Below are 27836 nucleotides of genomic sequence, written 5' to 3' on the forward strand. Positions count from 1 at the left end.
TTACACATTAGAAAATGAGAGATTTTTATTTATAATATTGAAATTAACAACAGACAACACAGACGAAAACTTGTGTTGTTTTCTTCTTCTTTTTTCTTTCGACCATGTCCGATCCTAATAGGATCATATGGGCCTCTACAGAGTAGAGGTTTATATTGACAGATTTTGTTTTTTACGAGAAATGGATGTCAGCCACTTGCTCAACCTATTAGGTCCATACCCTGACACACACAATTTGAAAAACAATGTGTACCTACTTGCCAGACCCAGGATTCGAACCTGGGACCCACGGCGTTATAGTCCAACGCTTAAGCCGCGCGGCCACCGTGGGCGTTGTTTTCACTGATATATTATTTTATGCAAGTGTACATATAAATAACACAAAATTATAGCATAAGTTTAAGTTGATATCTAATATTGAATTTTCCAAAGCATCATAGATAATTAAAATTTGTCGTCGAACTTCCAATGTCTATGGTAGCTTGATAGAAGCCATTTTAGTCTATGCCCTTTGCATGTTAACCAATAAACCAGGACGCACGCGGTCGTGAAGCTATTGTAAGTTTTGATATCAGATACCGCAAAGATGGAGGTAAAAACGGAAAAAAACGAAGTATGTATGTTGCAAGACGAAACGGCGGAAGTGATCAGCGACGGTGCATACAAATGGATTGACGTAAACCACTTCAAGAGCGTGGGTCGATTTGACGTGGCTGTCAAACAGGAAAATATCGAAGATGACAGCAATAATAGTGTACACTTAAAAGAGGTAAGTCGATTCCTAATATTTTGTTTAGGCGAGAGCATTCATTATTTTGTTGACAAATTCGCAGTCAATTTCTAAACGGAGGTAAGCATGACTTCTTTAAAGCTAAGCTGACAATATTATTTTAAAATCCTTGGAAATGAAAATGGTTTAAGTATTAAGTGTTTTTAATTTGAATTAACGAAATCGCTTCTGCAAAAATAAATACCTTCTTACTTACTTATTGGTAAAATTACCAGTTGTTGGGTGACATAATGCATTATATTAACCATAGTCATTTAAGTAGGTTTTATTTTGTTTTTGATGAAAAATACATCTATCAATTGGCTTCGATAATGTTTTTTATGAAGTGCATTACACTGAATGAACTTTCACAGTAGGTATACAGTAGGTAGTAAAAAAAATCGTCAATATTAACAAAGCAATTGTTGCCAATTCTTTGAATTGACTTGATTCTTGTTCAACGTATAACTTCGACCAAATTTTTTCAACCGTGGTATTATTAAAATGGTTTTTAAGGACTAGCTCATGACTCATTTCCAATAACGCATATTTAACGTTAGCCCAGTTAATTAAATTAACCACTGAAAATGATGTTGGTGGCCGCACATGAGAACCATTGATCTAGAGCAGGGATGGCGAACTTTTTTATGTACGCGTGCCAAAATTTCCCAAATATTTTTTTACGACTGTCTGACGTGGCAGCAGTTTTATTTTGGCGATCTTTTTAATTTTGTAAAAAAATAGGCTTTAAGAATTAATTCTATTAAAAAGGTTTAAAAATTACAATTGAGTTATTATTATTCTATCTTTCATCGTATTTCTAGCCTAATGCCTATCTTTTATTCTTTGTATTTTTTCCCCTTGTTTTCAAATTACAGAGATAGTGAAAGCCAGTGGCAAAGACTCCATACTAGGCGATTATTTAAAGCCTACCTTATTAAGAATTTTTTTTTATTGCATATTGACATATTTATATACTTAATCACTTCATTATTTTATGTTATATAAAAATAATTTATTTTGCCAACGAGAGATGCCGTATATTTAGGAATGTATTACAGTATTACACAGTTTACAAAACAACTGCAAAGGTATTAAAAAATATACCACAGCGCGCCGTAAATAAATAATAAACGACGCGACGTCTTGACGTAAATAAATCTTCGATTATGTGTGAAATAATTCTGAATTTTTTTCGTATGCACTTTATGTCTCGTAACCTCAGCAAGTCTGCTGATTTATACGAAATAAGGTAAGCTCCTATCGCAGAGCCTAAAACATTCGCGCATAATAATGTTGTCACGACTGCGCACTTTGTCCAAAATCATTAATAATTAGATAATTAAAAAAATAATTTCAACGGCGTTTAATCGAATATTAATAAATAAGTAAGTATAGATTGTTTTTATAAATAAAAATAAATTTTATCTAATGATTTTTGATGGGTATACATGTTTTGAAAAATACGTAATTTTAACACATCGCCCATTTTTATGTCGTCAATGAGTTTTTGAAGTTTCATTGAATTAGTGTGTCGTTGTCATTTACTAGTGTGTACCTATTCATTAGTAGTAAATATCGTACTATTCTCGTAAGTATACCTGACAAGTGTGCTCTTTTTATCAGATCTCCGCAGCCTACCTCTTTCCAAAAGTCACCCTTCGCCACTGGTGGAAGCATTTAAACCACTCTTCTTTAATATTATATTCTCCATCACTGAGCGGTTCATTTTTAGAGATTATGTTAGAGGTAAAATAACAAGCAGTTATTATATTTGAATGACTGCTGATAATTAATTTCATAAGGTTTATGATTGTATATTTTTATGTTTTATTCCCCGATCCTAAGGACCGACTTATGCAATTGAATATTTACATTAAACGTAATGATTTGCCTGCAATTTTTTATACAATGCGATTTGTCATTATTTATGCATAAATTTCGTCGTTTCCGCTTCCGCATCGATTGGTACCTAAACATAATATGAAAAACCGAAGAAAATACGCACGGCTATGTTGTGATTATTCATTAATATTATAATATAAGTATATATTTAATTGTAATTTTTAAATATAAAATAGTAATATATTTCTCTCGAAATGAAACATTTGCGTGCCATGCAAAATCATCTCGCATGCCATACGTTCGCCATCCCTGATCTAGAGCTATATTGATCACTTTTATGTCATTCTAGCTGTTTTTCAGTAATGTCAAAAGCATTACTCTGTCACGCTGTCACTATAATTTTCTCACATACTGAGAGCGAATAGCCTTATCGTCATTTAAAAACATGTAAATCATTGCGATAAGTATAATATTGTTTCTTCAGAACTCCCGAATGGACCTGTGAAACACAATGAAAATTGTAATTGGCAAGTTGACTTCAACGGAGAGTTTTTTTAATTTACCATTATGCCTAGGAAACGCTTTTAGCTAAATTTGGATGAATTTGATTCGTAAAATATTCAGGTAGTTCGTAAGCGTTTATTGGTCGGCATAATGGTAGCAAGCGGTGTGCAGCCATGAAGTGTCTGTTGATTAGTATGGAACGGTTTTCAGCCAATGTGATTTTATATCGCTGTTATGCGATGATGTTAATTTTTTGATTGTCTTTATTAGCGCACCGAAAAAAATCAAGTCCATTCAATTGTGAAGCCACAAATCCAGGGCGGTCATATTCCTAAAACTTTCAATTCTTCATGTTGGTCTTTTATGATGTCATAAATGTTTTGATTGATGGGTGTTTGTTTTTTATTTCTTGACAGACCACGTTCGTTGATATCTTTGAAGGACAATTCGCACAATCGTTTGGTGAAATTGATGTTCACGTACCAAACATCAAAAAAGAAGTGGCGCTTGCTTCCGCAAAAGAAGTCCGTCTAATAATGAACAGATCTTTGTTTTATGATAGAAATTTTGTTTGTAACGTATGTTATATATATTTTTCATCGGGGCAAATTTTGAAGTACCATAAAAGTATGCACGATGTGTCGCTGACTTTGGATGAAGTGGTTCTTCCACGCGCACAAGCCGTCGAAGAAAGCCGTCACTTGTTTGGAAATTCTGGCGAAAGCTGTCATGCATCGATGTCTGATAGTGATTCACAGGTAACGGATTTATTTGTACATTCTCATTCTTTTTTATCATTGATATCACTATCAATATCAATTGATATGATTTTATTAATAATTTATGCTATTATCATCTTCATGCCTAGTATAGATACGACGAACTAGTGAGTCAATGGACCTAAATGGATTAAACCTTCAGTGACGTCGCTAGCAAAGTACTGTCTTAAAATAACGTCACCCTATTTTTTAGATATTGCCGCCACAAATGTTATATTACAACGAAAAGTATACTTTACATAAATTTAGTAAGTGCTAATCGGGAAACACAACAATTATTCTATAGGTACCTGATGACTTATTCTTGAAAAAATCTATGATCTTGAAGCTTTCCTAATCGAAATGCGTGAAAAATTGTAGGCCCTACGTAGTAAACCACTTTTGCTAAACTGACCTGTGAAAAATACTGGGACACCGGTTTGAAATACCGGTATTGCAATCCATAAAGTTTTTATTGATTTGATTTAACATAATGAAAAAGTGTTATAGCGGGTTTTGAAACTCAGCGACACGTCTAACCTATTTTGCCGCCAATTTTTCTGATTATCAAACCCATTAGTCAAAATTGAGCGTTACAGCGTTATAGCGGTACCTTTTCGCAAGTTCTATCTAAGAAAAAAATAAAACTCGATATTTTTTAGTCAAGATATTGTCAAGAAGTCAGCAGTAATATTGCAGTAGCTGTAATTATAATGTAGCATCTAGATTAGTCTTTCTCAAAGTGGGCGATAACGCCCCCTTGTGGGCGCTGGATGCTTTCAGAGGGGCAGTATCGGTTCAAAGAAAATTAGGAGGCGTTAAGGAAATCTAGAAGGGCAACGGCAGACAAATTCTATCTATAAAAATCCGACGGAATCTAGACACGACACCACTTGAGATGCAATTTACTACTCGAATGCTCATTAACATTCTTTGATCTCAGAAGTAAGATATGGGTCACACCCTATCTATCCTATCCATATAATAATGCATGTTTAAAAATTATTTGAAAATTGTTGAAATTTGATACGCAACAGATGGTAATGTAAAAAGGTAAGTTGAAAAAAATGGGGGGGGGGGTGGACTTGTTTTTTTTTTTAATCTCAATGTGGGCGTTGGTCGAAATAATTTTGAGAACCTCTGATCTAGTTATAATATTTTCGCCTCCCATATCTGATTATGCCACTACATTGGGCAGGCCAAACGTTATTAACTTATTGACATATTATTTATATTTAATAATGATATTTTATACCAATATTCCAACTTTAAGTAATATTTAAACCAACAATAAAAGTTTCCACTGGGTACGGTAATTTGTTTTTCATCACCAAATACCAATATGGTATTTCTGCCACATTATTTCCAATATGGAGCAGTACCGGGCAGTTAGATTTCTATTAAATCTTGTGAAATTCTTTGATGTGACGTACCTTTTAAAATATTGTCCATACTATTGATCGAGGACGCTTCAAGAATTTGAAATATAATTAATTCTAAACGATTTAAGTATTTTTTTCACCAAGGATTCGCCTTTCTGCATCCTCAGGCTCTATGCACACTCTCCAATGAAATCAAAACGGAAATTACAATACAATTATTTTTCTCGAAAACGGTGTATTTCTGGTGATCATAAATAATTTTATCTAAAGAAATATTAGAAATAAACAAAGCACAGTTGCAGACTAAATCTATCCTGTTCACATCAGTCCAATCTGTAATTTTTCATTCGGGACTAGGTATAATAATTTTATACATGTAGTTGGAATCAAGAATCTTACCACAATTATTGTATCATAGGGTGTAATGCTCAATTCGTACTTACCATAAACACACAGTAAAATTGGTAAGTAGCCGAAATCCATCTGTTAACTATAGATTATAGAGATAAGGAATGCTTAACCATAGACTACTTTTGTTATGAACTCGCCCCCTTCTGTATTACCATTTACCACTGACAGCTGCTGTCAAAATAAATTTACGTGTCTATAATACAGCCCATACACTCAAATTCATTTAACAATTGATCTCAATATTGGTATTGAACAACTATTAAATATCCGTGACATTTAATACGACATATTTTCCTTTACGTTCGTTGATTCTGTACATGTCTTAATTTAGGAAAACCGATTATCGAATTGAAATGTCAGTGTCAATGAATTATGAATTAACTTTTCTTATTCGGATTTAGATATTTATGTAATATTAAACCAATAGATAGGTAGTTAAAATATATAAGTACTTAGTTACCTACACACCAACATGGTCATATTAGTTTTAATCACTCTATATAATTATTCACATCATGGCATATTTGTAATAATTGTAAATGACAAAATCTGACATTTCAACGGCAAGTGTTACCGTATCGGGAAAAACATGGGTCAAAAAATAACTTATATTATTCACTAATTCCGGAGACATTTAATCATTTTTTTTTTTAAAGATTAATTGTGTATTTATAGTTATTGAATTTATTTTGTATATTTTTCATATTTTTGTCATCGTTTAAGAATTACAAAATAATTTACCTAAATTATGAAAAAGAGAATTTTTATATATGGTTATATTTTCAATAGAAAAATAGAACGAAGCTATTGCAGATCTTGTGGACCATATACAACTCGATCATAACTATGAAAGGCTTTCTGGATAGTGTTTTGTTGTAAATAAATTTTAGTTATGACAGACGATTTTGCATCGTGCTCATAGTGTTTTATGCATTTGCTTTTGGATGTTACATGTACGTGCATTTTTTTACCTAGTGATTGAAAAATTCTTATTATTTATTTGATGTGTAATGGTGGGTACTTAGATTATTTATATTGTAATTTTCTTCCTCACTTAAATATATAATTATCTATTAAGACATTGAAATATAAAACGACGAAAAAATTAGTCAAATGGAATGGTATAAAATATAGTTTTGAATTTATAATATTGAGTCCGATTATTTTGGTTTTTCTAGGTTTCTACCGAGGGATATTCTACAAGGCATCTCGATAGAGATATGAGTGAACAATCCTCAGCTGATGGAACCCAAGATCGAATGATGCAGTATTCTGAAGTGACGATAGATGAGCTAAATATTAAGAAGGAAATCGTAAAATTAAATACTCAGAAGGAACTTCGAATTATTCTGACAAGGGTAATACATTTCTAGCGTAATTTGTATTGTAGCATTTGAAAGGCAGTTTTGAATGCGAAAAAACTCTAAAGTCACATTGTGATTCACACGTACCTACGTGATTGCTGATCACCAACATAGAAACCCTGAATTACTTGAAATTTTAATTATGTAAAAATCCTCGCAAACGGTAATAACTATTGTATTTGAATTTTAAAACTTATTTACTTTGGTAGGCACTTAGCGTGTACTGTTAGACGGTCTTCAGTGCCTAACATTTCAAAATGATTTGTGGCACATGGCCACCGCGGCTTTCTTGACGAAGCGCATTCTGAATACCATTTGGCTGGCTGTGTATCGCAAATAGCATGAACAATGTAGGCTTCAAAAGCATCAATTATGTATGGAAATCAACGTATACCTACCAGCGACTTCGTCTAGCCACACATAAAATATTCCATAATTGTCAAATCGCACGACTTTGGAGGCAGATCGACAGGTTTCATGTCATGAAATATACTTATTGCCAAATTTTGATAACAGTATGTAGGTGGTTTCGGTCATTGTATGATACGTAGATACCACATCTTGTCCAGATTAATGGCATGCTTATTTGCAATAGCAACAAATATATCACTGATCATTGTCCAGTGCCTAATGATCTACGTTTACCGGAATGCCAGTTCCGGCCTCATTTGTTATTAAATAATAAGGTTCGATGATTCCACTAGCATGTAAACTACAAAAGCCAGTACATTTATTTCGATGCAATGGAGTTTGTAGGGTCTCACCGAGATTGGACTCTATATGCGCCAATTTTGTTTTTTAACAATCCTGTTTAGCCCAAAATGAGCGTCATCGCATAAGTCAAATATAATTTTGATACCTTGGAATCGCTGTTCGATCGTGAGTCTATTCACGGTTTGCTCGTCAAAATACTGATCGTAAATGTCAAAAAGTATGCAATTGTGAAATCACAACAAACAGACAGGTAAATCACATTCAATACAAATCGCACCAAGTCATGAAACTATCAATATTTCGCCTGACATAAAATATGAAGTCTCCTATGTGCTCTGTTATAAATTATTAATAATATAAAAAAACAAATACCATCATTAACGAGTGTGGTCATGTGCTCTGTTTAAAGATTCATCTCTAAAGTAAGATATTCTTGGTTCACTTCTCCTTGCATGCAGCGTGTATTTTTAGTGTTATTGGTTCACATTTCTCCAATACGAAATACTACCTGTCGTTAATATAGTATTACATCATTTGGAATTATAAAGTATGAAATATTAAAATATTGTCTATGATCGAGGTTGCTTGATGAAATTTAAATATAAATTCTAGTTTCGCCATTCAGCATGGCAGGCACTGTGCACACTCCCATGAAACACTAAAGCAGAATATAGTTAGTAACTACATGAAAATCACGAAATAATTATTTTTCTCGAAAATGGTGTAAAACTGCTTCGCCTTACCTTAGTAATTCAGATGATAGAAAATTATTTTATCAAGAAATATTCGAAATTTGCAGATGCAAACTAAACCTATATTATTCATATCAGTTAATTACTTTACCCAATATTGAATTTTCTATTCGGAACTTTAAACATTTACTACATAGATATAAGTACCAATAATTTTACCACAATTGTATCATAGGCTGCTTTGTGCATTTGCTTTCGAATGTCACATTCATATGTGCATTGTTTTGACCGACTTTTGGATTATTCGGTAACATTATTTTTCTGTCACTTCGTTATTTAATAATGTCTGAAGGCACAGAAAAGCAGAAGTGTCGAAGAAAAAACAAATTAAATATTGTAGCCATTATTGATAATATTGATATCAATTATTATGATTTTTCTAGGTTTCCACTAAAGGACTTGTCACGAGGCATCACGATACAGATGAGAGTCAGCAATCGCCAGATGATGGAATCCAGGATAGAACGATACAGTATTCAGAAGTGACGAGAGATGCGAACAACATTAAACAAGAAATCTTAGAACGAGATGCTCCGAAAGAACTTCGACCCTTTTTGAGAAGTGTTAACTATTTCTTACGTAATTTTATTTGCTGCATTTGTAACGAAGTTTTCGGATGCGGTAGTGCTCTTGAAACTCACAAAATGGTTCACATGGACGTCATTGCTGATCAAAACCAAAGCAATGTATTCTCGCAAAATAGTAATGTCAAAGCACATAAAAAGACACATACTGCTGAAAAAACTTATATATGCCATATGTGTTTATATAGATGCTGGAACCATAGTGATCTTAAAAAACATGAAAGTACACATACTGGTGAAAAACCTTATAAATGCAATGTGTGTTCATATAGATGCTCGACAGCTAGTAGTCTTAAAATCCATAAAATGACACATACTGGTGAAAAACCTTATGAATGCAATGTGTGTTCATATAGATGCTCGACAGCTAGTAGTCTTAAAACCCATAAAATTATACATACTGATGAAAAACCTTATAAATGCAATGTATGTCCATATAGATGCAAGATATCTAGCAATCTCAAAATTCATATAGTGACACATACTGGTGAAAAACCTTATAAATGCAATGTGTGTTCATATAGATGCTCACAAGCTAGTAATCTTAAACAACATAAAATAAGACATACTGGTGAAAAACCCAATAAATGCAATATGTGTTCATATAGATGCTTGAGACTTCGTGATCTTAAGAGACATAAAATGACACATACCGGTGAAAAACCTTATAAATGCAATGTGTGTTCACATAGATGCTCGACAGCTAGTAGTCTTAAAATCCATAAAATGACACATACTGGTGAAAAACCTTATGAATGCAATGTGTGTCCATATAGATGCTCGACAGCTAGTAGTCTTAAAACCCATAAAATTACACATACTGGTGAAAAACCTTATAAATGCAATGTATGTCCATATAGATGCAAGATATCTAGCAGTCTCAAAAATCATATAGTGACACATACTGGTGAGAAACCTTACAAATGCAATGTATGTTTATATAGATGCTCACAAGCTAGTACTCTTAAAAAACATAAAATGATACATACTGGTGAAAAACCTTATAAATGCAATGTGTGTTCATATAGATGCTCGACATCTGGTAATTATAAACAACATGAAATGACACATACTGGTGAAAAACCTTATAAATGCAATATATGTTCATATCGATGCTCGCGCCTTAGTGATCTTAAGAGACATACAATGACACATACTGGTGCAAAACCTTATAAAATGAAATGATTGTTCATTTAAATGCTCGACATCTTAGTGATCCTTATAAAATATGAAATAAGACATACTGGTGTAAAAATTTATAAATGCAATGTATGTTAATATGGATACTCGCGGCTCCTTTATCTTAAAGCACATAAAATTACGCATACTCGTTAAAAACCTTATAAATGCAATGTTCTCATAAATGTTTGCGACTTTAAACAAGATAAAACCACACAAAGTAGTGAAAAACCTTATATATGCAATGTGTGTTCATAAATATACTCGACCATCTAGTAGTCTTAAATAACACAAATAGACAAATAATATTGGTGAAAAACCATATTAATGCAATGTGTGTTCATATATTGATGGTTGCAACTTGGTTATCTTAAAAAACATAAAATAACACGTACAGGTGAAAAACTCTGTGAATGCAATATTCGTTTATATAGAGGCTCGACACATGTTTATCTTAACAATGTGTATAACCTTCTAGATATAATGTATTTCCATGAAAATGCTCGTGACCTTATTATCCATTATGTTATGGCCTTATTGTGGAATTGCACAAAACAATATCAGATATGAATATTAAACTTTTTATAAACCATTTTTATAAAAAGATAACAAATTTAAATTTCAATGTAAGAAATATTATTGTTTATTGAATCGATTCGTGCGATTGTGTTATTTTGCGATTTTAATTTGAATAAATCGTTACCTTTATTATTATTATCCACGGTTCTCTACTAAAGTTAAATTACCTTAGCAACCATTCGACTTGCTCTCCATTTACACACTCAAGCACGCATACGTCTTCGTTTTGTAATCATTCTAGTATTAATAATTTTGCAACAATTGCCGTAGCAGTAATTTTATTTGTTGTAATATTGACACGATTTTGACAGGAATATTATGGGCCGTATGTATGAGATTGACAAATTCTTTATAAGCTTTAAACCGATTTTCCATCAAATAGCTTATAGCATAGTTTGTGACGTAAGCAATCTGACGTCACACGCCATCCAAAATGGCTGCCTCATCTGTCACTTTCAAATGTCATTTTAATAATGCATTCATTATAATAAACGTTTGCTTGAGGCCCTTGTTCATTTTGTAGACTCTGTAAAACATTTGCGAACAGTTCCTAGTCGTGCTGTTTACAAAATACGTATAATTTTAATCCCTAGTCTATAGTCTAGATAACTGATACAATGCCTCGTACCTATTTCGCTTGCAATATTTCTCATGGAGAGATAAGATGGATTTATGTCAGATTACGATAAAATATCTCCGCTAAGCGACTGCAAAAATAGGTACCTACTGTTTTATCTGGCATTAAAATACCTATGCAATTGGAAGCATTCTGCATTCTTCAAAATATTATGGTACCTACCTATCTAGTTAATTATTGTAAGATAACTGTAATAAACTAGGCACAACTCTCAAATACACTGGAAATATCAATAGTGTCATACGGTGATTGGTATAAATGATAATATTATACAGAGATCATTACATATTATCTAAATCCATTTGCATTTCTGTCATTTATTCTTATACTCTGTTTTGACATCTCATAATTGAAGTATGATTGAAGTGAAGTTAGTCATAATAATATTGTATGTATTCAGTATTGCCACCAAATGGAAATATTTACTGGCAATACGTTATACTTTCGTACAGTAGAATTATAAAATAAATGTGATAAAGTAACTGATAAATTATTTAAAGTTCATAATAATTATCCTTTTGTAATTAATAAATTTATATGGTACCGTTCGCACACTTTCAGACACATTTACAATTTCAAAATTTTCAAATACGGACAAATTGACACATGATGACGTTACATTAAATAACGAATTACGTTTGTACTCGTGCATACAAACGTGCAGTATATAGCCTATAAGGTTTTTGGGAATCTCATGCATACGACCCTATGTGTTTAAAAAAATTGATATCAAAACAATATTTGTATTTTATTTTGACGTTTATGAAGACGTACCAATAATACAGTCTATCACACATCATGTTGGTAGAATTGGCCACTGGCATTTATGCGACAAAATTAGTATTTGTGGCATAGCGTCTAGGCGTATTGAGACTAGCGAATCTAATCACGGAATCCCGGACAATTTTCGACACCTTTGAATCCCGGGATTCGGAAACATTATTCCTTAACTTTCGGGTTTGATTTTACTATTAAACACATCATTCGGTACCTATGTGTACACAATTTTTATGTTAGTGACGTGTACGTATCTGCACATGTCACAGGTGTAATCGCCGGATGCGTACGGATACTAAATAACCATTTTTGCTGCCAAAGTAATTGTAACAACATTAGAAGAATAATAAATCCAGTTAGACGCCACTAACGTCCTGGCATGCGAGCAGTGTCTAACCTCCAGTGCCACGGACGTGCATGCACGCTCCTGTTTTAGTGACGAATTTGAGGAATGTTCTAAGTATGCTTTAATTTCATCATTGTATTTTAAAACAAACGTACACAAATAATGACTAATAAGAAATAATGAATGTAATTTTTTTTATTTTAATCAAACTTGTATTTTTGATGGTTTCTTTTTTAATAAATAAATAAAGTGTTTTTACTCTAAATACTTTCTACTTATATTTTCTACATTAAACATATGCATTTCCATGATTCAACGAGTATAATAATAATAATAAAATAAAAAGCCTTTTTTATTTCTAACAAACAATAGTAAATGACAGTTAATTGACTATCTAATGAATATATATTATATAACCTATGAATATGTATATTATGTATATCTATCTATCTATGATTGTATTATTCTCTATCTACTTATTTTCTAGTTTATATAAAATTAATTATTATTATTTTTGTATATATATTAAGATTTTTTATTTTGTATATAATACTATTAGATACAGTGATATGTAATTAGTTTGTTTGGTTTTGTAAGAACCCCTTTGGATGAAAGCCTCCTCCAAAGAGTCCCACTGGACTCTGTTTTTGGTTATTTGTAGCCAATTTGGGCCCGCTGTTTTTATGATGTCGTCTTGCCATCTCGCATGGGATCTTCCTCTATAGCGTTTCACTTTTGGGCCGTTCCATGGAGTAATTATTTTTGTCCATCACTCATCTTATAGTCGTGCTACATGACCCGCCCATTTGTTTTTATCTTTGCTTTCATATCGCCTTTAAATATTTCTTTTAAGCTCCAGTATTTATTCCAAGAACTTTGTATTCTTCTTTCTAATTCCAACTCATTGTTTTTTTAAATTTTATTATATGTAGGAGGACTATCCACAGTACATTTTAGAAAAAAGAAAATAATTACAACAGCAATTGATCCTAGAGAAAGAGAAAGGCAATACAGTAAGAATAAAATATGATAAACTGATCATAGTTAAATCTAATAATAAAAGAACACTCCCTACATTACCTCAAAATAACCCCCTACCACAGAACGATAGAAACATTTAAGCCACCAAAAAGAAAAAACGCTCCAACCACAGACATCGTTTCGAAGATCAAGTAGCTTATCACAAGGAGCCCCAAAACCGGGTATGCTAAACTTCTTAGTCAACAAAAAGACCAACACTATAACAAAAAACAAAGACAAAAACACAGCAACAACCCACCCCTCCCATGAAGATCTCATACAGGAACATACTAAAACAAAAACCATCTTCCATTACGGCTGATCACGACCAAGCCCCTCCAAAGAAAAATACAACCACGATAACAAACATTACACCTATCTCACTAACCAAGCTCTACATACTAACCTACAATATAAGATCACTGCTGAAGTGAGACGTCAAGGAACAAAGATAGAGGAATATAATAATCATATTCTATGTCACATAGGACTTACACCCGGAAAGTATGGCGTCGGATTCTTAATACATAAAAAGCACAAGAATAACATAGAAAACTTCAAAGGTATAACAAATAGAGTAGCTCTATTGAATTTAAAAATACAAGGAAACGAATTATCTCATACAAGTATACGCACCCACAGAAATAGCGAAAGAAGAAGAAATTGATACTTTTTATACAAATGTAAACAAAGCTATTAATCAAGCACATAAAACTTTTATAATAATGGGCGACCTAAATGCAAAAATAGGCCAACCCAGGCAAGACGAATACTTAGTTACGAAATCAAACGGATATAGAGAAAGAAACCAGAGAGACCAGCGATTAATAAACTTCGCGCTTGAAAATAAAATCGCAATCCTAAACACCTTTTAAAAAAAAAAAGCCGAACCAACGTTGGACATGGCGGTCACCAAATGGAACATACAAAAATGAAATCGATTTTATCATGTCAAATCAACCAAAAATGGTTCAAAACATTGAAGTACTAAATGCCAACTTTCCTTCAGCTCACAGACCAGTAAGAGCGACAATAATACTAACAAAACACAAGAAAAATAGGCCAAATTTCAGCAACCACCAACACTACATTAAGGAAATATCGAGATACAATGAGAGTATTGCATCCTTCCTACCAGACTTACAAGACTGCTCCACCGCCTCTATACAAACCTATCATGATAAAATAATAAAAGCTATCTGCCAAAGCCTCTAAAATGCCGGTTCAAAAAATAAAAACACAAAAAAAGTAAAAAAATAACACTTATGAAAAGAAGAGAAGAACTACAAATAAAACTCGATCACTAAAAAATGAACTCTCAGCACTGTATAAGCAAACTCATAAAACAAGACTATACAAGATATAGATATAACACCATCGAAAGACACTTGGTACAGGCAGACAGTTTAAAAAAAGCATTTAAGGAGCTACAAACATGGATCGACGGATTAAATCGGGAAAATGAAACACTCAATAATCGAAATGACGTTATAGACGTTGCAACGGAATTTTATACAACCCTATACAAGCCAAAGAATAAAAACTCACAGGACAGAGTAGCACGAGCACCACAGACCCTTATAACAAAGAACCTAGAGCACAGGTCGACGTAGAAGAAATAGTTGAAGCAATTAAACGCCTGAAACCTGATAAAAGCCCAGGCTCAGATAACGTAACAAACGAAGCTATAAAAACAGCAATGACTCAACTAGCTTTACCTCTAACTCTTCTGTTCAACCGCATACTACCGATATACCTACTCAATGGTCAGAGTCAAATATCACTAATAAATCAAAGAATAAGCACTCCACTAGATGCGGAACAACCCATCGAACAAGCGGGATTTAGAAAGGGCTTCTCAACTATAGAACACTTTGGAACTACTGATTGAAAAAAAATCAAGAAAAAAGGAGAGCTCTCTATATCGCTTAGGTACATAGATTATAAAAAAGCATTCGACACAGTGTCACACTTAAGCATCTGGGAAACGCTGAAAGAGCAGGGTGTAGAAAATGTATACATACAAGTAATTAAAAACATATATTTGAACAATAACTGTAAAGTGAAACTGGAAAAAATTTTACCAAGTTTTCCCATTGACAGAGGGGTAAGACAAGGTGACCCCCTGTCTCCGCAACTATTTATATCCATCCTATAATCAATAATGAGGAAACTGGACTGGAAAACATATGGAATAAATATCGATGGAAAATACCTTAGTCACCTCCGTTTTGCCGATGATTTGGTTCTGTTGTCAGAAACAGGCACACAACTGCAACTCATGATCCATTCACTGAACGAAGTCAGCAAACAAGTCAGTTTAGAAATGAACCTATCAAAAACAATGCTTATGACAAACAGCACAGAATCAAGAATATCAGTCGACAACGATGTACTCACCTACACAAAAAATTACACCGAACTGGGGAAACAAAATTTGTTTCGACAGGAAAAACAACGAACACCATATTAAAATTAAATGTTTTTCAATTTAATCAATGCTATGTGACTGGTTCACAAGCCAAGTGAACCAAGTTTATTCTAGTTCGTTTCTGCTAAACTAGGTTCAAATATTATAAATTTGAGTAGGCATTTCTAATAAAATTCTGTTATTGCCTTTACAGTTTAACTTAAATGCACTCAACATAGCACTTCAGAATTGCAACCATATCTACTTATATTGTAAAAGTATATAAAAAAATAATATTTACTATCGAAAAAAATACCAATCCTGGGATAGTCAAATTGTAATCCCGGGCTCTAAATTTTATCTCGGGATTCCTTAATTGACACATAAGAATGACAGAGATTTCTTAAACTTTATAACTAACTTTTGTAATACAAGCGCATGAATCGTGGTTAAGTCGGTAAACTCTACAAATATTAAGGTCGCTGAGTATCCATTCCATTTTTTTACATACTCAACAGTGGCAGTATTTTATTATTTACGTGATTATGTACTTACTTAAGCACAGTAATTAACGGTTTTGCTCAAATTTAATATGATTTATCAACTAAATATTAGGTAATGATGACGTGTGAATTATTGGCTCCAATAATCTTTTAATTGTGACTGATTGTCTTTCTATACACCCTGCAAATAATACAACGCGGGAAATAATATTTTTTTAGCAACATGTTGTGTAAAATTCTTGTAGCTAATTTCATACTTATACTCTATCTCTACACAAGAAGGATTTTTTTTATCAACTTTGTAGGGACCTGTCTAACTAGAGTGTAGTTAGTAGTAGTTAATCACCACGTAAACACAGTATAACACCCACGGTGGCCGCGCGGCTTAAGCGTCGGACTATCACGCCGTGGGTCCCAAGTTCGAATCCTAGGTCTGGCAAGTACACATATTGTTATCAGTTTGTGTGAGTCAGGGTATGGACCTAATAGGTTGAGAAAGTGGCTGACATCGATTTCTCGTAAAAACATAATCTGTTAATACAAACCTCTTCTCTGTGGAGGCCCATATGATCATATTAGGATCGGAAATGGTTGGGGAATCACCAAATTAATTTATTTGAAATGCTAACATTGAAAAGATCAGATGCTACATTCATAATAATAAATTATCGTAGGTAGGAACGCTACGTTCTGGTCTGCGAAGACAAAGACGAAGACTTTGACCATATTATTTACTTCAATGAGAAATGTGATTTTACTCCTACTCCTTTTTGTGTTGTTCAGTTTATTGTGGAATGTATAGAATCAACCCCGTTTTATGTTTGACCTACAAGTATTCGTGGGTAATAGTCTTCCAAGTTCCTGATGGTAGGAATATAGATAAGTACATACTGGCAATAGATTTATTATGATTCTAAAGAGCGCAATTATAGACAGATTAGTAAATCATTTCTTTGCCACTAGGTACGAGTACTATTTTCGTTTAGGTGCAGCAATTGCAAGGTGGTTACGTTGGCACATATGTTAGTCAAAGAATCAGTGATTTGAAGGTGCACCTCTTTGTCATTGACCGTTTGTGCTAATTATATTGTAAAATTTAAACATTTATTTTAATTTTCTTTCGTAAAAAAATGCCGTAAAATTGTTAACACTTATGTTGTGTCATGTCTTGAACGCTTTAAATTTATAATTTGTTATGTTGAAAATAATTTAACCGTCTGAATAAGCCATATAACAAAGAATTGAACACATTCATTTTTATAAAATACATCATAATATACAATCAAGTTCCACAACAATGGGTCATGAAAGTATCTTACTTTCTACTTCATTGGTAGATCTGCTTATGAAGGGCTTATTATTGAATGAACAGTGGGGAAAGAATGTAAACAAAATAACTGGATTTTAAATTGAACACATTAATAATATATTCTAATGATCTAAGTTATTACACAAAAACGTAACAAAATTAGTTGTTAATAATTACCCACAATACGGGTGCATTGAATTTAATCAGAGTAATACAGAATCTACCTTCAATATGAATAATATAGAAGGAAAGATCTTAACAAACACAAATCTACTAAACAATTTTAAAACAATGCAATATGATACTAAATCTTAATTCATATGGCTATCTTTCCGACATCTTGGAATGAAAACTGGGCTTCTTCCGCGACGTCAGAATTGGGGACGTCTAGAACTAGAGATGGATCGATTCCAACTGAATTTTCAAGATGGCGGCGCGCGGACCTTCCATTAGCTCTCATCAGGCAATTACTATTGCCAACATACTAGTGTGTCAGTCTAGGCTAGGGTTCGCAACCTTTTTGTGTACCCCTGTCAAAATTTTCCGAATATTATTTTTCGACTGTCTGACGTGCCAAGCAGTTTTTGAAGAGGATAAAATGGTTTTTCAGAATTCTATTAAAATGATGATATTCTAGATACCACTCACAGAACATAGCCTACATATTGCTTTATCACTTTTTTCAAATAACGCCTATTTCTTCGGTTCATCAATTTTGAAACTGTCTGCCGGAATTACAGTAATATTAATAATAACATATATGTATAATAAATAATAATAATAAAATACTTAGTTTGGTCCTTTACGCACAAATTGACAAAAGAATTGCTCTGATCAGACGAGGCATTCTCTCGTTACTGCAGTATCACAAGCATTGTAAATAGATCAAAATTAGAAGTTCGCAGCGCGGCTTGCCCGCCGCCTGATGAGGTTAGTGTGATAGTTTTAAATGTAACGCATAAAGCCTAAGGACCGATCTATACAATTATATTATTTTACATGAAACGTAATGCTATTTTTAAAGACTATTTAACTGCTATGTTTTATACAATGCAATATGTCATTTTTATTGTGGGTATTTTTATCTCTCTTCAAAATCATCATCGCGTAAAATCATCTAAGCAGTCATTTTGCCATTTCATTACAATATAAAAACTCTATAATCATGCGTCTCGAAATGTCACATAATATATTTTTAGCCACATTCTGTATAACTAAATATTTTATGATAAAAAAAGAATACTAAATAATTTAAGACGAAAAAGTATAATTTTTATATTATATAATACTATGTAGGTATGTTAAAAATTATTGAAATATATACATGAGAAATCTAAGATAGAACAGAAAAAGAGAATAATAATTAAATGGAAAAGACATATGAATATACCTAAGTTCATTTGAATCTCTATTAGTGCCAATCAGGGAACTCAGAAATACCTAACGGGTAAGAAACGGGTAGCAAGCAACCGATCTTTTGTGGAAGAATTTGGGATAAACTCAAACACGTGTCAAGAATACATCGAATACTGACAACTGCTCTCGGTTTATGCATTGACGCTCGTTTAATATTGGTGTATTACACACACTATTGCACATCCATAATGCATGGCCCATTTTCGTAGAACACTCACACATTCAAAATCCTGCGTCAAAATGAAGTATATTGAATATAGCCTATAGGAATTATATTTTATTAGTCTGTTTTGTAGCGTCAGTTATAAGAAATTTTGGATAAATTAATGTGTATGAGGCAAGTGAATTATGGATGAAGACACAAGTGGATGAAGATGTTATGTACCCATTATTTATATGGATGTATCAAACATCTTAAAATAATCATTAGTCTGGCATTACGGCAAGGGATGAAGGGACTATGTTACTTTATTTTTTTTAGTTTTAGTTTTATTTTGTTATTTTTTTAGAGGATGAAGGTGTCATGTACACGTTATTATAAATAAATTACACATTTGAAGATTTTAACAAACTATTTCTGACGTTAGTAAAACTGTGTGATCCTTAGTTACCACTTGAATACATCACTAGTTAAATTATCCTCAGCTGAAAAAAATAAATCTAAAAACTTTCACCTCAATTTACTCAAAACTTTGATTTTGTAACATAACTCCTTCATCCGCTTGTGTCTTCGAATGGATCAACAATAGAGACAAAAATATCATTAGGTATTTAAACAAGAGCGCCGAATAAAAGAGTTGTGTCAAATTAGAACCAATACGACTGATACGGTGCAATGGTTCGTTAGAGATTTTCATGAATTAATATCACATCTGTAAAAGAAATAAGCAGCGCAGGCTGTCGTATTTTAAATATCAGCTATTTTAGAAACTTTTATACTTTTCCACATTTCAGCCTATCCGTATTGTATTGTTAAAATATCTAAAAATAGTATTAGTGTACAATATGAATATCGTAATATAATATGAGCGAATGTCTTCTCGTTCTTTTAGGCCGGGAATATACGGGGTGTTGCTGTTGCTGGCAGCAAACGAGCTGCCGACCAAGGTAACTCACACTGCTGTGCTTGGCAGCAAATGTGTCAGCAGGAGCTGGATTTTACGAACGAATGTCGACTCATATCAAAGATGAATGTTGAAGGAGAAGCTGTGTATGAAAGTGTTGTTGCTTGTGCTTTTAGAACGTAAAAGAAGACGTAGAAAACTCGCAGATTTTAGATACATCTTATCATGTCTCAAAGGGCTGGACATGGTGAATTTTATAGTCTATTTATGCAACTACAGCACATTTTACAAATAAATCACATTTTAGATTCCAAATGCACTCATAGTTTTTTTATGTCACTTATAAAAGCGTCCGTGTCAAAATTATGGAATAATTGAATTGATAATTGATAAATAATTGATAAATCACGGTGGGCATGACTAGGGGCCAGGCGGTGAGAGAGGTGGCAGGGGCTGAGTTACTATACCGGCGCGTCGACTGCAGCTGCCGAGGTCGGCAGTAGTGAGTTGCAGTGTGTGCGTCCATTATGAGTTTTGTATGAAAAATTGGGGATCTCCGAGTTGCCACTGACGGCAGCAGCAACACGAAGTTGCCCGTATATTCCCGGCCTTAGATTTAGATGATTTGATATTTTACATGAAATAAAAGTGCTCGTAACGCAAACATTTATTGCTGTTCATTTATCAGTATGTGTCATTTTGTGTGATTTCAACTGTTGCAATCGAATGCATGTATACGAGCATATATTGCATTTAAATGGTTTTTCGCCAGTATGTGTCATTTTGTGAACTTTTAACTGATTCGATCGAATGCATGTATAAGAACATACATCGCATGTATATGGTTTTTCATTACTATGAGTCCTTTTATGCAATTTTAGGTTTTGGGAATGTTTACTAGTAAACGAGCATTCATCACAATTAAATGGCTTCTCACTATTATGCTTGACTCGATGTGTTTTTAGGTTTCGTGAATGTTTGCTTGTATAAGAGCAAAGATCGCATTTAAATGGTTTCTCACTATTATGCTTGATTCTATGTACTTTTAGGTTTGCTGAATGTTCACTTGTATAAGGACAAAGGTCGCATTTAAATAGTTTTTCAGCAGTATGTGAGAGATTGTGTAATTTCAGCTGGTTTGATCGAATGCATGTATATGAGCACACCTCGCATTTAAATGGTTTTTCACCAGTATGTATCATCTTATGTAATTTTAGGGTTTGTAAGTGTTTAGTAGTGTAAGAGCACATATTACAGTTTAATGGTTTATCACTAGTATGTGTTATTTTATGTCTTTTTAGATTATGAAACTTTATGCACGCGTATGAACATATATCGCATTTAAATGGTTTTTCTAAATTATGTGTCATTTTGTGATAATTTAGCTGATGTGATCGTAAGCATGTAAAAGAACATACATCGCATTTAAATGGTTTTTCACCGGAATGTGTTTTTTTATGTAATTTTAGGTATTGTAAATGTTTGCTTGTAAAAGAGCATTCATCACAATTAAATGGTTTCTCATTATTATGTTTCATTATATGTAATTTTAGGTTACGTGAATGCTCACTTGCATAAGAACATATGTCGCATTTAAATAGTTTTTCAGCAGTATGTGAGAGATTGTGTAATTTCAGCTGATTTGATCTAATGCTTGTATAAGGGCACACGACGCATTTAAATGGTTTTTCTCCGGTATGTCTCATTTTATGTAATTTTAGGGTTTGTAAGTGATTGCTTGTGTAAGAACACATGTCGCAGTTAAATGGTTTTTCACTAGTATGTGTCATTTTGTGCTTTTTTAGGTTCTGCAACTCTATGCATGTAAATGAACACACATCGCATTTATATGGTTTGAGATTTTTTTGTATTTTAACACTATCGAATTGCGAACATGCATACGCCTGCTCTTTATCGCCAATCACGTCTATATGAATTATTTCGTGCCTTTTTAAATCACCCAATGATCCGAAGAACGCATTGCACGAACTGCAAATAAAATTTCGTGGAAAATATTTTACTCTTTTTAACACAATTTTAGCTACTTTCGGAAGACAGATTAATAAGACTTCCCGCTTGATGTTTTGTGACTCTATAGTTATTTTTGACATAATCTGTTTCTTCGCGTCTTGGATTCCATCGGTTGAGGGTTGTGGACTCCCGTCCATATTGAGGCTCAGGTTGACGAATCGCCGAGGAGACATCTATAATAACATAAGGTTTATTACAAGTCATTTGAACAAATTCCCAAAGTATCATTTGTTTTTTTTACGTACTAAGGTTATTTTACACTGGGAAATGCTTGAGGGAGGGAGTTAGGTGTATTATAAAATCCAGTAGACGCCACTGACTTTCGCTTTAACCTCGCTTACTATTTATAATTTCTCTTTGCTTTAACCGCAAAACCCACCATATATCCGGATACATTTCGCATACCCAGACATTCAACACTTTATTTATGACGATGAAACCCTGGCCCGTAGATATAATTACAGGTACTTTCCTACGAGTGATCTGTCGTATCAATAAGTAAGTAGTTGTGACTACACGTGACTTAAACGGTCTTAATTATATGGATCTTTAGTATCGCATGCTGCATCAGAATATTAATGGACACAATGATAGCTACACCAATTTATGATAGCCACGGGTCTTATAGTGAAAACAAGCTTTACAATTTGTAGAATGCCGAGAGAAAGACGATCAAACCATTTAAAATTCCATAAAAATAATATTATATTATTTGTATTTTCTTCCGTTCATGTGGGCGCTGATTTATAATGTATTATTGATTAGAATAATTCAGTTTGTTAATTCAACGTGCTCCTCTCTCCCATGGGCACTTTTTATTATATGTCTCTGTTAACTTGTTTGTGCTCCTGACATTCCGAATTTATTGAATATTTTAAGCCTGAGCATAACTTTTTGCAAAAGCAACGAGTGGTCCACTGCCATACTATTAATTGATAAAAGAAAAACTTGCAAGCAGAGTTTTGTATTTTATAATGACTGAAGAGTATAAGTTATTAGTTATTGTCGTTTAGAATCGACTGTCACATTGACAAACGTCCTAGTGTATTATGATATTATTATACACAGAAGAAGTTGATTAACGTTGATCGTCACTTTTAATTAATAATAACACAGAACCACTAAATCAGATGAATTCCAAGATCTCCAAGATACGTTAAAATAATCTGAAATTAAGATTACTCCGACAAGTGAACACGACAGACGCGTCAGTTTGAGCACTCTATAGATAATGACAGGTCATCTATAGAGAACGGGAGGGGCGGAAAGGTAGGACCAGTCGTGAAATGTATCGGCTTTCCTCTTCAGTCGGCAATGATTGAACCCAAACAAAGGTGCCCGTGATGCGCTTGATTAAAACCAAGTATGTTGCAGGGCGAAAAGGTTTGAAGAGGCGTATGTTTGTGTGGTTTCTGACGAAAGATTGTAGCATATTGACATAAATGGTGGTAATTTTAATGAATTGTGCAATCGAAAAATATTAATTTATGGCGTTTAGGTTATCACAGTGCCTTCGAAGACAATAAATTACTAACCCTATCATTGCTTATATCTATGTATGTTTACCTCCAATTTCCTTGCTTCACGTCATGTTGTGAGTATCTTGAACCAGCCTTTTGGAATGTTCACTCATATTTGAAAGATTGTTATTTCGTTTGCGGTTTCCAATGCAACAAAACGTCAGACTCCTAAAGTCTATAATGAAAAAAACTGAAAGAATAATACAAATAACAAAGGTAGGTACCTGATCGATTGGACTGCATCCTGAGTACGAGCATCCTGGTTGAGGGTTTTCATTATAGAACTGGTGCGATACGTCATTAAAAAACTTGTCTTTTACGTCAACTACTTGAAAATTAGTCTCAGGCTTTATATTAAGAGGTACGTTCACTGGAAAGTTCTGAAAATAAAAAAAATATGTACTTTACCAAACATACATATTAATTTAATTTTGAAAACACTTCTGAGAAAATATATAACTAAAAGACACCCAGCAGGATCGGACCTGCGTCTGTTGGGTTTCGCGCCCACTCACATTGACCACAATGCTATAGGTATTCTATCTAATTGTGACAAATTTTTATTACAATACTCTCTGAAGCACTTTTCAAATTGAGTTACTATTGGCAATCGGCCTTTGTATTTTAAATCAAATTAGGTTTAAGTAATTACTTTTAATTACAAACCGACGACATGGATCACTTCAACATTTTTTGTTGTTGTAACTAACTTGAGCTTGCTAATAATTTAATTGACAATTCTTTGTATTCAACAAATAGGTACCTAATTGACAAGGTTTAATAGTGTAACACCCCGTGCATAGATTTACTGTGCACATAAAGAAAATGTACGGGGAAAGATGTATTATCCTGCAGTAGGCAAGATTGCGTGCATTCATCATACAAGATTGGAAGATTCCAAATCGTGATTTTTTCCGCGCAAGTAAGATCTGTACCTGCGCAGTAGAACAATATTGGCGAACATGCCGGTAAAAAAACGAACTATTCATTTGAGGTTAACTGATTTTCAATACGTCCTGTCAGTCCTACAAAATAGTAGTATAAAATGACAACATCGCGTCTCGCTTACTCTTGAAGAATGAGATTGGAGAGATAGTCAGCACTTTTACGTGTTAACAGTTATTGTCATGACAGTTTAAAATAAGCACAAATGCCGACAGTAATTCCATGCATGTATACAGGCGCTATAACATTCTTTTTATAGAACATATTATATAATTTTGAAAACACGTCTGAGAAAATATATAAGCAATAGAAAAAATATTTTGTGAATTCGTTGAATAAAAAAAACAGTTAATCTACCTTACTACTACAATCAAAAAAGATTTTGTTTGCCTCCAAGCACGTATCCAGTTTTCTTTGTCAAACTCAAGCTCCCGACATTGCGTGCTATTTTTATTTTAGTAAGATGCATAGAATTAGTTTGAGTTACCTAGTTTTTAAATCATAGATAGGTATACTTAATAAACAATAAGTACAAAGATAACCTCATTTTTTTAGAATTATTAATAACCATGTCCTTGCTTTTTCGTACGAGGTATTTTGATCAATCACAAGCACCCAGGCTTTGAGAAAAACACATTAATATTGTTTCCTCACCGGGATCTAACCCAGGACTCTCGGGTGGAAGGCCTTAGGCCTTAGACCTTACGCACTGCCCCACGAGAGCCGCCAGTTAAGTCATATGCCAGACAAGAAAAAAAACGACGTATGTTTATTGGTGCGTTTATATTTTAGGACACTTCTATCGTGATATTCATGTTTTGTGTCGGACACTAAATTTCACATACTGTTTACACCTACATAGTATCTGAGTATCTGATACAAATTTACGTAAACTTCTTTCATGAAATCAGTCTGTACAGTACAGTAGCGAAGGATACTGAATACGTGTATTAATTAAGGCGCTAAGTACCAAAAACATAAAAACTGACATTTTTATAGAAAAATGTTCTACATACCAACGCCAATAACTTCAACTATAGTCTAAGTGCCTCAAGCAAGTAAAAAAATACAGAAAAATAATTAAATCTGTCGACGTTGTAAGTCCGTTGGCGTGTTTTATTTATAATGGTGTAAGTAGCACTGCAGTGGTCAACGTCATTCAATATAAAATGGCTGACGATGGTGTGTTGACACTTGCGAGTTCTTATTATCTAAAATTATAGAAGCTGCCGTGATTGCTTCACACTGTAAAACTACATTTTTCAAAAGGTCTGCTTCATGAAATTTTACTGCAATGACTCGGTATTTTGTAACTACAGGCAATACTACTTTTTGGTACTTAGAGCCTTATTTAATACACGTATTCATATTATTATGTAGGCTGTAAAGATCCGCCGTAAATAGTGCACATTACACTTTGTAAGTCGTACGTATTTGGTTTTATTAAACTAATATACTATAATTTACCGCGCCAAATTACAATATACGATTTTGGGAAAATTGATGAATTCAAGAATGAAAACCTAACCTAACCTAACAAATAATCTAGTATATCGGTGATTTTCCAAATTTGTGTCAATTGACTTCTTCTAAAACAAGAACCGTGTTTTATTAAGACATAAATTTTATCTCAGTACTATACGACCCAGAGGTTGGACTGTCTTTAATATACGACCACAATATATTTCCGATACTTACATTTTACGGTGAAGTGTGATACGGCGAACTGAACGTAGGTACGTACAAATTTCGCTGCACGAATAAATTGAGACATGGACATCTAAAATTCTCATTAAAGCCTCAATGACATTGAGCTACTTCACAAGCTGCTTGTTGGCGAATTTAAAAGCGGGCGATTCAGCTGGTGCGATTGTGATGATAACACACAAAACTTTCCACTCGCTTAGAAGCCAACAAGCTAGCGGGTTGAAACCGTCATTTTTGTTACTGTTTTGACAGGACGTATCGAGTAGTTTGTTTTTTTTACCGAGATGTCGCTACTATCGCTCTACTGCGCAGACGCAGTAGGTCTACACGCCATCGTGTAGCGTGTAAAGTTGACCGGCTTTCTTACAATCTGTTTATTTGCTTGTTCGATGATGACACTGGGCGAGTTTACAAGCAAATTATAAATTCGCCAACATGCAGCTTGTAAAGTAGGTAGCTCAATGTCAATGAGGCTTTACATAACATTGATGAGGTTGCATTATATAGAAAGTAGAGCCAATTTTGATTCCCTTTACACGATAGCTGAAGCAAATGTAAATTTTGTATACATCTCAGTTGCTATGCAACAAACTAACATTATTATTTTAACATTTCAAATGTTCTATGAATTATAAGAATACAATAATAAATGTAATTTGTACGTATATACAGTTCACCGTGGATGGTTTTACCAGAAAGATATGGCCATATAGCATTGATTCATTGATATAAATAATTATTAATTTCCTCCGTACTTCGGATCGATATTAGTTTAGAAAACTAACCTCAAATATGCAACTGTCATTGTCGACTTTCTCTTGCTTCACGTAATTCGTACCGGCGTCTGGGCTGTTTGGACGGTCTATGGGTGCATCAAACCAAAAATGCTTTTCGTCGTCAGATTCTCTATCTATTGGTTCACGTTTGATATCCATTTTACGTATTTAGTTCGTAAATGACCAACGATTACCTACTCTTGTTTCCACGCGTGAGAACGCAGTCATAGGCAGTGTTGCCAAGTAAAAATTTAAAATTTTAGATTTTGACAAAAAAAATCGGTAGATCCAAAGAGATTGGACTATACGTAACAGTATTCAATCTATTTGAGTAGATCTACCGCCATCTTTAGATTAATAAAGCCTGAGCATAACTTTTTGCACAAGCAATGAGTGGTCCACTTTTAATCTGTCAAAATCAGATCCCAGATTGCTTGGCATATTGATTCGCCCTTTCTCGTTTCAAATTGAATTATAAAAAATTCTCAAATCAAATACAATAACTATCAGTGTTATTTATAAAAAATAGTATAC

The 27836-nt window shown here is 33.4% G+C and overlaps 1 protein-coding gene and 1 long non-coding RNA gene across 2 annotated transcripts; one reads left to right on the top strand and one right to left on the bottom strand.

Moving 5' to 3' along the window:
- The first annotated feature begins 529 nt into the window (after positions 1-529).
- LOC147077019 (uncharacterized) lies at positions 530-20574 on the top strand. Its single transcript, XM_085940968.1, has 6 exons — positions 530-769; positions 3535-3876; positions 6848-7027; positions 8883-9679; positions 20312-20366; positions 20500-20574. Exons 1-6 carry the CDS (start codon positions 587-589, stop codon positions 20572-20574), a joined length of 1632 nt encoding a protein of 543 aa, XP_085797094.1. The 5' UTR covers positions 530-586.
- Positions 19767-27534, bottom strand: LOC147077020 (uncharacterized). Its single transcript, XR_015069402.1, has 3 exons — positions 27312-27534; positions 24099-24254; positions 19767-22527 (listed from the first exon to the last, which is right to left on the bottom strand). It is a non-coding gene; the product is annotated as an uncharacterized LOC147077020 (long non-coding RNA).
- Between the last annotated feature and the right edge of the window lie 302 nt (positions 27535-27836).

Source organism: Rhyacophila brunnea, unplaced genomic scaffold, assembly GCF_057557595.1.
Source record: "Rhyacophila brunnea isolate RB1 unplaced genomic scaffold, BYU_Rbru_1.0 scaffold_13, whole genome shotgun sequence".
In the NCBI taxonomy this organism is placed as follows: domain Eukaryota; kingdom Metazoa; phylum Arthropoda; class Insecta; order Trichoptera; family Rhyacophilidae; genus Rhyacophila; species Rhyacophila brunnea.

Excerpts from the sequence above, each read along its gene's own strand:
- LOC147077019 (XM_085940968.1), top strand. The coding sequence starts at position 587 with ATGGAGGTAAAAACGGAAAAAAACGAAGTATGTATGTTGCAAGACGAA. Across the intron at positions 770-3,534 it reads ATAGTGTACACTTAAAAGAG|ACCACGTTCGTTGATATCTT; the intron begins GTAAGTCGATTC and ends ATTTCTTGACAG. Across the intron at positions 9,680-20,311 it reads AAACCCAATAAATGCAATAT|GCCGGGAATATACGGGGTGT; the intron begins GTGTTCATATAG and ends TCGTTCTTTTAG.